The 9,569-nt window shown below is 60.1% G+C and overlaps 2 protein-coding genes across 2 annotated transcripts; one reads left to right on the top strand and one right to left on the bottom strand.

The window, feature by feature from the left end:
* Nucleotides 1–922: 922 nt before the first annotated feature.
* Nucleotides 923–1,780, top strand: SDRG_08119 (hypothetical protein). The gene is made up of 3 exons (XM_008613987.1): nucleotides 923–1,014; nucleotides 1,088–1,194; nucleotides 1,240–1,780. Exons 1-3 carry the CDS (start codon nucleotides 932–934, stop codon nucleotides 1,635–1,637), a joined length of 588 nt encoding a protein of 195 aa, XP_008612209.1. The 5' UTR covers nucleotides 923–931; the 3' UTR covers nucleotides 1,638–1,780.
* Nucleotides 1,781–1,992: 212 nt separating this feature from the next.
* On the bottom strand, nucleotides 1,993–9,553 carry SDRG_08118 (hypothetical protein). Its single transcript, XM_008613986.1, has 4 exons — nucleotides 8,985–9,553; nucleotides 3,308–8,944; nucleotides 2,467–3,254; nucleotides 1,993–2,417 (listed from the first exon to the last, which is right to left on the bottom strand). The coding sequence occupies exons 1-4, from the start codon at nucleotides 9,528–9,530 to the stop codon at nucleotides 2,123–2,125; spliced, it is 7,266 nt and encodes a 2,421-aa protein (XP_008612208.1). The 5' UTR covers nucleotides 9,531–9,553; the 3' UTR covers nucleotides 1,993–2,122.
* Between the last annotated feature and the right edge of the window lie 16 nt (nucleotides 9,554–9,569).

The following is a 9,569-nucleotide window of genomic DNA, read 5'->3' as shown; positions in this document are numbered from 1 at the left end:
GCGCTTCAATGGGCCAGTGCAGTGTCTGTCTTGCGGAAGGTTGCAGTTGAGAAAGACTTGAATATCACGGTATCCGTCCTCCCTGGCGACCTTGAACGCCCTGTACGTGCACCCGTCGCTTCGGTATTCATGCAAGAGCCGCACCATGGTCAAGCTACGGTTCATGGCCGCAGCATCCATCGCGGCTTTTGAGCTTTTGCCAAAGTCCCGTCACAGCATTTGCTTCAGCAGCGGCACGCTGTGTGCATGCACGGCATTGTCGATCGCGTAGACATACATGTCGTTGGTGGGCGGCAGCGCGAGCATATTGCGCTCCGGAAACGCAGCCAGTAGCTCGAGGGCCAACTTGACGTCCTTGGCAGCAACAAGCTGGCATAAGACATAACCGCGGATGGTCTCCACAGTATATCGCGCGAGCCGGCGCCCGAGCTTCGCCTTGTGATGCTGAAACGCAAGGGCAAGTGGCGTCGAGAGACCGGGTTGTTGATATGCAAAGATGTCGGCCACGAGTATGGGCTGTGTGAGAACAGCGTAGGCCGCGCCGTCACGTGAGGCCTTGGACGAGGTCGACATGGAGTAAATTTGACTTCGGTGTTTACATTGCGTCGACGCTCATGTCCACAGCATCACTACTACAATGCATGTACCTACACCTATGTGTCACACGGTTTACATTTGTGTACAATTCTACTGTTCTTTTGCTGATGTTGGAACAGGGCTCGGGGAATCGGCTCGGGGCGGCCAACTGCTGTCGTGCAACATGATCAGCTCGCCGTGTTGCTGCACACGAGCGCAAACTGCATTGTTGACGAACAACGATTGCTCCCGAGGTTGCACCTCTGGAGTTTCTTGGTCGTCCGGATATTAAGAGTATCCGGATTCTAAAAATAGACCTCTCTGTCCGGACAAAGCAGTTGACAAACTGCCACGCATGAGCGGGAAGGTCGAAGCCGTGACGCAGCCGCCGCTGCCGCCCGAGATCGAAGGGTACCTCTACAAGATGAAGCGGCAAACATATCCTTTCTGCCACATCTACCTTCTTTCTATGAGAGGATATCTCGAGTGGTCCTTGACACCCCACGTGTACAGGCCTGAGCAACCTCACGGGCAGCTGGAACCGGCGCTGGTTCTACATCGACAAGAGACACAAGGCGTTTGGCTACGCGATCAACAACGCGCAGCCGCGCATGAAGAGTACGTACGTCCATGGACCTATCCTAGCGAAAGCGATTTGCGTAGATGCGATCTTTCTCAATGACATTACGGCGGTCGTTGTCTTTGACGAATACTGCTTCCAGGTCGAGGCCAAGAGCCGCAAGTTCTTCCTCAAAGCAGAGAGCAAGACGAGCGCAGCGTGCTGGGTCAAGACGCTCGACGCATACCGCACGCAGCAGCTCCTATACGAGAAGCACTTGGCGTCGACGCCAATTGTGGCGCCGGCCAAGACAATGCACCCAGGCCCCGAAGAGGCATCGCCGCCCCGTGAGGCCAAGCGCACAAACCAGCGCAGAAGTAGCAGTAGCAGCAAGCGCCGCGCCGAGGCCAAGCGAAGGAGCTACGACGACGATGGCGACGTCGAGTCGACGCCAGTGCAGGCGTGGAGCATGACATCCGACGACTCGGACGACGACAAGTAAGACATCAATGCTGTCTAAACTATGGATACATCAATGCATGTCTCCTTGCATCAAGCGCTCAGAAGAGCTTCTTGTCAGAGCATGGAAATGGGGTCTTCGTACAGCTCGATTATATATATATGAACGTGTTTCGCGTTATCTTCATAATTACACAAAGACTTCGCATACGTAGAGACTAGCAATCTCCTTCTTCTTCATTCGCTCGCCGGTCCGTGGCTGCGCAGGCGGCGGCGCGGGTGGGTACAGCTCGATTATACATTGGCAAAGTTGGCACCACGGAAACTCGCGCATTGAGAGCCCTTTTTGCTTTTTCAAGTCGTCAGCAAACCTACTGACGATTTCAAACGCTCATTTTCTTGCAATCCAGTTGGACGTGTATGACGTATATAGAGCTATGGTACGCATCGCTAGCAACAAGGTTTGATCTCGTCTGGTCGTGCAACGAATTTACTAAGTCACTGCGCACATTAGATCTTCGTAATTCTCTAGTCGTCATGGTTTGGCTTTGTCACCGCTGTCCTTGCGCGCTGGATGTTGTACTTTTGCTGCAGAAAGCGCTTGGCCATCGTGTGCACAAACCAGTCGCGGTCTGCACGCGAGAGACTGCCGCAGTCGGCCGACCGCTTCCGCAGCGTCGGGTACTCGTACAGAAACCACGAGCAAAACTCGAGGACGCTCACGTCACCCGACTTGTCGTTGTCGATCATGCTCACCACGTCGTCGAGCTCGTCGTCAACGAGCGGAATGCGAAGCTTGGCAATCACCACTTTGGTGTCGTCCCTACTCCACGACTTCAGCACCGTTTTCAGAGAGCAAAACGAAAAGCTACCGCGAGATAGACCCGACGCCAATCGGGTCGAAAAAATCAAAGAGGTCTTGGACCTCCTCTTGCAGCCGAGCCTCGAGCGGTAGCTCGCTTCGCGCCTTGACGCGGGCTTTCATGCGCGCACTGAGGCCACGCTCCTCCTTTGTGAGCATCGCCTTGCCGTGTCGACTCGCGAGGAAGGCGTCAAAGGACTCGGTCGTCGAGATGTCTCCCCACGCACTCACGTCGTCGGTCGTCGCCGTCTCCGAGTCGACGGTGGCGTATCGCGCTTGGAGTGCGTGCACGTGGTCCAAGAGGTGCTTGGTTGAAAGCGCAGTGGTTTTTTTCGGCCCCTGGAGCCGCCGCCACCACGTTTGCAGGCGACTGGCGGCTTGGTTACTGCGCAAACGCAGCACCTTTTGCCGTGCGAGGTACATGCGACCGACGCTTTGGAGGCAAATGGCCGCGTCGCGCCGGCGCCTCCGCCGCGCCAGCTCTCGGCCCGCAAAGATGCAGCGGACGCGGCACTGTAGAACAATGGCCGCCGCACTCAGGTGCGCGCGCTTGGCCTTTGCGTCGTCGGCGTCGCGCTTGAGAAACCGCGCGACGGCAATGAGCAAGAGAAGATACCGCAGAAGCGTATTCAATGGCGGCGACAGTTGCGGCAACAGCTGCAGGAGCGAAAACGATGTGAGAAAGGTTCGGCACTTGAACGCACTGGTCCACACGCGGCTTTTCAACTTGGGATCGAACGGGTCGCTCTCAAAGAGAAACGTGGCGGCTTTCTTGGAGAGGAAAAGCTCCAGCGCCACCTACAACATCACATAAGCAATGACAAAGCTCGATGAAATGACGAGGATCGAACCCGGGGCGTCGTAATGACATCGCGCTTGACGCCGCAAGCGACGAGCGCAGCGGTAAACACAGTACCAATTGCTTCCGGGCACGGCGTCGGAGGCACGGCGACGAGCGCATCGAGGTGCACTCGAGCTTCGTGCTCAATGCCCAGTCGCGTGGCGCCATACGTCGTCCGCGATGCTTGAAACCACATGTCGAGGAGGTACCCGACAGTGCGTTCGTTGCCCGCGGGCTTTTCGCGGAACCGAAGCGCAGTCGCCGACGCCGTCTCGATCCAGTCGACCATCGTCGTTCGCGCGACTGACGAGGCGTTGTCCAAGATACCGGGGACCACAAACACGTCGAGCAGAAGGAATTCATGATGCGGCAGTCGCAACAGCACTTCGTGGTGCACGGCACTGGGCGGCGTCTCGGTAACGGCGGCGACAGCTGCGGGTGTTGGCGCCAACGTTGGTTTTGACTTTGGGCGAAAGCGCGTCGTGAGCTTGGAGGCCTTTGCTGGTGGCACAGTAGCTTCTGGTGGTGGCACCGTTGTCGTCGTCGTTGGAGCCGGCGTTGCAACGGCAACGACCGCCGGTAGAATCGTTGCGACTGCCACAGGCACGTCGGTAGCAGCAAACGCGATGAGGCGTGTGGTTTGCTTCTTGGCCTTTTTTAGCGGCCCCAGTGGGTACTTAGTTTCGTTGGTCGACATGGCGAGAATAGGCAGCGGCGAGCCGCGGGCCACAAACCCGTCTCTGGCCTGGAGCATCTCTCTTGCGAAGAAGAGCATTTCGATCGAGAGGCTCTCGAGCACGAGAGCGGTAAAGGCGGCGACGTATGCGTCTTGCGCCGTCGTCAGAAGCCGACGAAGCGACGCAGTGTCTCTCTCGGTAAAGCTGCGTCCGGCTTTGCGATAGAGCACGAACGCGATCCGGGGTGCGACCATCTTACCGTCCATCATAGCAGCAAACGTAGGGTAGTTGCCGCGAACCTCGAGCCCGGTGGCGGCCAAGATTGGATCCGGCGCCGTCGAGCGTGCGTCGTCGAGCGTGCGCGGGCAGTTGGTCATGGGCAACCGAATGCAGTCGTAGTGGATGAGGTCTCGAACATAGTGTTTTCGGCAGCGCTGCTCGTAGCAGTAGTGGCGCGGTGCCTTCACCGGCCGTCGGTTGCGATACTTGAGCCAACAGAGCACCTCGAGGTCGCCGGTAAAGTCGGGTGCGAGGCCCAACACGTGGCCGCTATGCACATGCGTCACGTCGCGATAGGCGGCGGCGAGCGTCTCGGCGTAGAGCGCTTGCAGGTCCGACCCGACGCTCACAATGCGGTCGCGGCTGTAGCGCTGGTGCGTGTCTTCGTACAGCGCCACGAGCCGCTGCGATGCGTCCCGAAGAAACGACAAGACGTCTTTTTCCAGCTCGTTCTTGGTCGTAAAGCAGTGAACGCCAAAGCTATCGACGGCGAGGACACCGAGTGTGCTCAGCGGCACGACAACATACGCGCGTGTCGCCCGACGACTGGTGCAGAAGTGCACGGTTTTGCCGGTTTGTGCGCTCAGATGGTTGATCACAATCGGTTCTTGGGTGCGAAGGCACTGGAAGCTCAGGAGGTCTTCCGTGTCCAAGACCACATTGCGCATGAGACTCTCGCGCGACGCACTGCGAAAGACGAGCCCATCGACGTCTCTCGTGGCAAACTCGGTGAAGCGCGGCTCCAAGTACGCGAGGTAGACGTCGGTGCCAGCGCCGAGCGCGTCAGCGATTGCATTTAAGCAGGTATCTTGGGTTGCGTGCAAATTAGTGTACGCATCGTGACTCGGCAGCGTCAGTGTGTCGTCTCGAATGGCGTCGAGACGGACAAGTGCCTTTTGGCGGGCGACGTTCGCGGCGGCGCGGTGACTCGCGAGTGTCAAGGCGTTGTCGATGAGCGGCTGCAACCGCTTCAGCACATCGAGATCGTATGGCCAGTCGACGCCGGGTAGCCGCGTTACCTTGAGCACGCTTTTGACGACTTGGGGGCCGACGACGTACGGGTCGTGCATGGCAAGTGGCAGAAGCAGCGCGTTCGTCTCGGGAATCGACTCGGGTGAGACGACCGCGCGCATCTGGACGACGTCGTCCGGTCGCAAGCTTGGCGACGTCGCGTGGATATGACTAGACGCAGTAAACTGCGGCAGCGGCGGGTGGTCGCCCTCAAAAATGTACCAGACGTCGATGCGAATGGCCGACGGGATATTACGCGCCAGCTCGCCGCTGATGGTCGAAAAGAGCGTTTGAAAGCTCGAAATGTTGCCGAGAAAGACCGACGAGAGCACGCGCTGGCTCTCTTGGAGCCGCTTGGCGCGCAAGAGCGACCCGAGGTGCGCGCCAATGGTCTGGAGGCAGGACACGGTGCCGGCCTCGGGGATCGTCGCCGTGTACGGACCGCCCGCCGCCCCCGTAAAGGACGTCACCGCGAGCACACCGAGAAGTGGGATCGGGACGGCGACGAACGCACCTTTCTGGTCGCTTACGATACGAGCGATCTCGGCGTCGTCTTCGACGCGGGCGACGACAACGGGCGACTGGTGCTGGAACGCAGCAAAGAGGGGCGATGACGCGTCGATTGTATCGACCAATGGACTCTCGGACGCCTTGGTGACACGCATCTCGTTGCTAAATGGCATAGCCATGGCGACGAACCCCTTGGTGCCGGTAAAGGCTGCTTGGACGAGCGCAAGGCATGCAGCTTGGGCATCGTGCTCGGTCGGTCGGGCATTGTCGCTGAGCACAAGCGCGCTTTGCACACCACGTTCGCGAAGCTGAGCGCGGTACGCTGCGGTTTGCGTTCGGGTAGCCTCCAAACCGGTCGCCAGCATCTGTCCAAACCGCACGAGAAAGTCTTCGACGCCCATTTCAGGCTGAGGTTCGCGCGGTCCGTACGCGCTGAGGTCGTCGAGCGCGAGGACACCAAAGGTGCCGATCGGCACGGCCATGTATGGCAAGACGAGTGCTTCGGGTCGGCCAAAATGCCGGACGACGTGGAGTTGCGACACTTGCGTGAGCACAACCGGCGACTGCGACGCAATCACCTCGAAGCCCACGCCACCTTTCTTACCGCGCACGAGCTGCTTTCCAAGCATGTGGCTAGTAGACGATGCTGCCGTAAACACAATGCGGTGGAACGCGGGCTGCCGCAGTCCAACGTACGCGTGGCACCCCGTCAGCGTTGACTGCAACAGCGAGAGCGTCTTGTGCTGCAGATCCAAACGTACCTCGGCGCTCTGTTCGGCATATGGCGAATTCAGCGGCAGCGCAATCGTTTTGTGCGCGGCGACAAAGGCGTCGAGCGCATCGAGGCTCGCAGCACGGGCGCGCACTCGGTCGTAGCGCCCGGCAAGGCATTCGATGCCGCCCGAGAGCGTGCGAGCGACGGTCTCGAGAAAGGCTGGCTCGGCGGCAAAGCAATAGGGCGACGGAAGCGCCGCTGTGAGTGCGACAACGTGGGTGGACGTACACAGCGCCGGTACGAGTGTCGAGAGATACTTTTGGTTGCCGAAAATCACTTGGTTGGCCGACTCCAGCGTCTTTCGCAGATTCTTGGTCCACTCGATCGGCACCGGTGGCTCGGCCAGCGTCTCGACGTACTGGACGTCCGCGCTACAAAGCGATTTGCTCAAGAGACTCGGTGTCGACGTCACGCGCGTCACGACCGCGTCCAACGTTGCGTTGTCGAGCTTGTGGTACGTCTGGAACGTGGGCCATCGAAGCTCGCGCAGTCGGCCACGGGCACCTTCGACGTACGTCAGGTCAAGTACCGGCCAGTGCGCGACGTCGTTGGTGTCGGCGACGACAGTGGGCTTGCCGTCGCTCTTGCGGATAACGAGAAGCCGGGCTTTGAGGACACCGAGAAGCGACGACTGAAGGCACTGCAGCGCCGACGCAAAAACCTGCGCGGGCGCCGCAAACGCGTCGGCGTCGACAATGTTGGCGAGCGCAAACAGGCGCGCGGCGCGGCGCTTGAGCCGGAGTGCGGCGGCCATGCCACGCGCAGCCACTTCCAGCATCGGTATCACGCCATATTCGGGGTGGGTCTCGTCGCTTCTGCCTTTCTCGACCGAGCGAAAATCAAAGACAACGAGCACGCCCACGAGCGCGTCGTCGTGAAGCAGTGGCAAGAGCACGACGGGCAGCATCGTTTCGTCTGGCAGAAAGCTGAGCCGCGAGGCTGAGCGCAAAACCACGGGCGCCTTGGCGCTCAAGCAGTCGGCAATCCCCGCAGCATGCACGTCCACCTCGAGACCGATGAGCCGGGCGCACCCGTGGTACGCAAACGTACAGCGCAGCGACTTGGCCGAGGGCGTTAACTCCCAAATTGCACTTTGCGTGCCAGGAAGGCAGAGCTGGACCTCGTTGACCATGCGACTGAGGAGCTCGTCTAGGGAGCGGAGAGCGTCCGGGGACGGTGTCATTGCGAGCGCGGCCGTCCACTGCCGCAGACGCGCGACCGCCTCGGTTCGTTGCAGATGGCGCTTCTGCCGCCCGCGCACGCAGCGCAGCGTTGTGTCCAGCTCGGGTAGAAGCTGCGAGAGGTAGCTCACTGCGTCCGAGATGTCGGCGGCTTCGTGGAGCGTTGTCACGATGACATACTTGAACTTGGGCTCGTCCGCAAAGGGCTGCACCCAGACTTTGGTCGATTGGGCTGGAAACGGCACGAGAAAATCACCGCTGTTGACGTCCATGCCAGCGAGGACGCCTTGAAGATGAAAGTGCTGCGTGTTGAGCAAGCGCACTGGCAGCAGTCGGCTCATCGTGTGCCAATTCACGTCTTCGACTACGTGGTTGCTCCACGAGACCGTGTACGTCGTGGCTTCTTTTGGTCCAAGCGCCGGTACCACGTGCACGACGTTGCCCCGCAGCAGGGACGTTGACGTTTCTGTGAAGAGCGGGACGCGCTTGATGGCCTTCTCGCTGCAGTGCACGAACGGCGCCAAGCGGTCCGACGGCACATCGCACGCGCCAAGGAGCACCACATTCGACTTGAGAAGCTCCATGGGCGACAACAAGACGCGCCAGATCGCAACGCCTGTGACGTTGAGGACGCAGTGGAGCAGCGCTTGGATCACAAGGTAGTACAGGTCGTACTGCGTGCACGTGCCGTCTTTGGTCGCATCGCAAAGGCGCGCATGCCACTCCCGCCGGCGCGCGGTCGCGAAAAGCGGGCCGGCAATATCGGCGACGCGCGTGAGAAACTGCATCGTCTCGGGCGCGTCGACAAAGCGCGTCGGCGTCTCCGGAAGGTGCAGCGGAAGGCCCGCGTTGAGCCCCTCGATGAGCGACAGCAGCTTGGTCCGAGTGTGCACGCGGTAAATACCCAGCGTGAACTCGAGGTTGAGGTCTTTGAGCGCCAAGAGCGACGGACCGTCAATCTTGTGCTTTTGAAACGATGGCACAACATCGTCGAGGCCATACGCCCGCAGAAAAGCAAGGACGTCGTGCAACGTCATGGCACCTGGGTGACTCTGCCACGCACCCCGCGTCGCGTCGACGGCAAGGACGCCGATGGGGCTGCGACTGCCGCGGAGTCGACCTGGGAGTGGGAGCGCTGCAAAGGGGCCGCATCGGTGCGGGCCAAAGCTTTCGATCGCGTCGTCGGTCGCGATATCATCGCACACCACAATGTTCTAGATAGACATAAGATCGCATTGCGAATAAAGTGAGTACGTCATCGTCGATAGCGCGAAACGAAATGCCCTTGCCGCTCGGAAGGCTCTTGGCGAGCATACCGCTCAAAGGCGATGCGGCCGTGTACACGAGCGCCGCCCGCTTGGGCTGGAGCAGGCCAAGGTACACGTCGCAGAGGCCTTTCAAGCACGTATCGACAAGATTTATCACTTGTCGCTGCAGCTGGACGACGGTCCACGAAGCCCCGCCTTGCTCGAGCAAGAGGAGCTTGGCGAGCGCGCGCTCGTAGCTCACCTGCGTGCAGATGAAGTCTTCGACCTCGGACGGGTACAAGTGGGCGTGTAATTCGGGGGTCGCGTGCTGCAAAAGGCGCGCCGTGCGAGCGTACCGTGCAAGCGTAATGGCCCGTGGGTCCGACGACACGAGTGCGTCGGCTTGATTCGAGCTCCGCGCGCGCTTGAAGTGGCGGCGCAGCGGCTGCGGGATAAAGGTGTAGCCATCGAGCGCCCGGCGTTCCTCTTCTGCGCGCTTGACCGCAGCGTCGCGCGCCTCGGCCTCGGCGAAGACCGTCGCGTCTTTCCCCATCGCAAGATCTTCCAATCGGACGCGACGTTTCGTATCTGC

Source organism: Saprolegnia diclina (assembly GCF_000281045.1).
Source record: "Saprolegnia diclina VS20 unplaced genomic scaffold supercont1.24, whole genome shotgun sequence".
NCBI classification, from domain to species: domain Eukaryota; phylum Oomycota; class Saprolegniomycetes; order Saprolegniales; family Saprolegniaceae; genus Saprolegnia; species Saprolegnia diclina.
The sequence above is the reverse complement of the archived record's forward strand: the minus strand, read 5'-3'. Positions and strand labels throughout refer to the sequence as shown.

Coding starts and splice junctions, on each gene's coding strand:
- SDRG_08119 (XM_008613987.1), top strand. CDS start 932: ATGAGCGGGAAGGTCGAAGCCGTGACGCAGCCGCCGCTGCCGCCCGAG. Junction 1,015..1,087: donor TACAAGATGAAGCGGCAAAC/ATATCCTTTCTG, acceptor CCCCACGTGTAC/AGGCCTGAGCAACCTCACGG. Junction 1,195..1,239: donor CGCGCAGCCGCGCATGAAGA/GTACGTACGTCC, acceptor CGATTTGCGTAG/ATGCGATCTTTCTCAATGAC.
- SDRG_08118 (XM_008613986.1), bottom strand. CDS start 9,530: ATGGGGAAAGACGCGACGGTCTTCGCCGAGGCCGAGGCGCGCGACGCT. Junction 3,255..3,307: donor ATGTCATTACGACGCCCCGG/GTTCGATCCTCG, acceptor GTGATGTTGTAG/GTGGCGCTGGAGCTTTTCCT. Junction 2,418..2,466: donor GGCGTCGGGTCTATCTCGCG/GTAGCTTTTCGT, acceptor GTCGTGGAGTAG/GGACGACACCAAAGTGGTGA.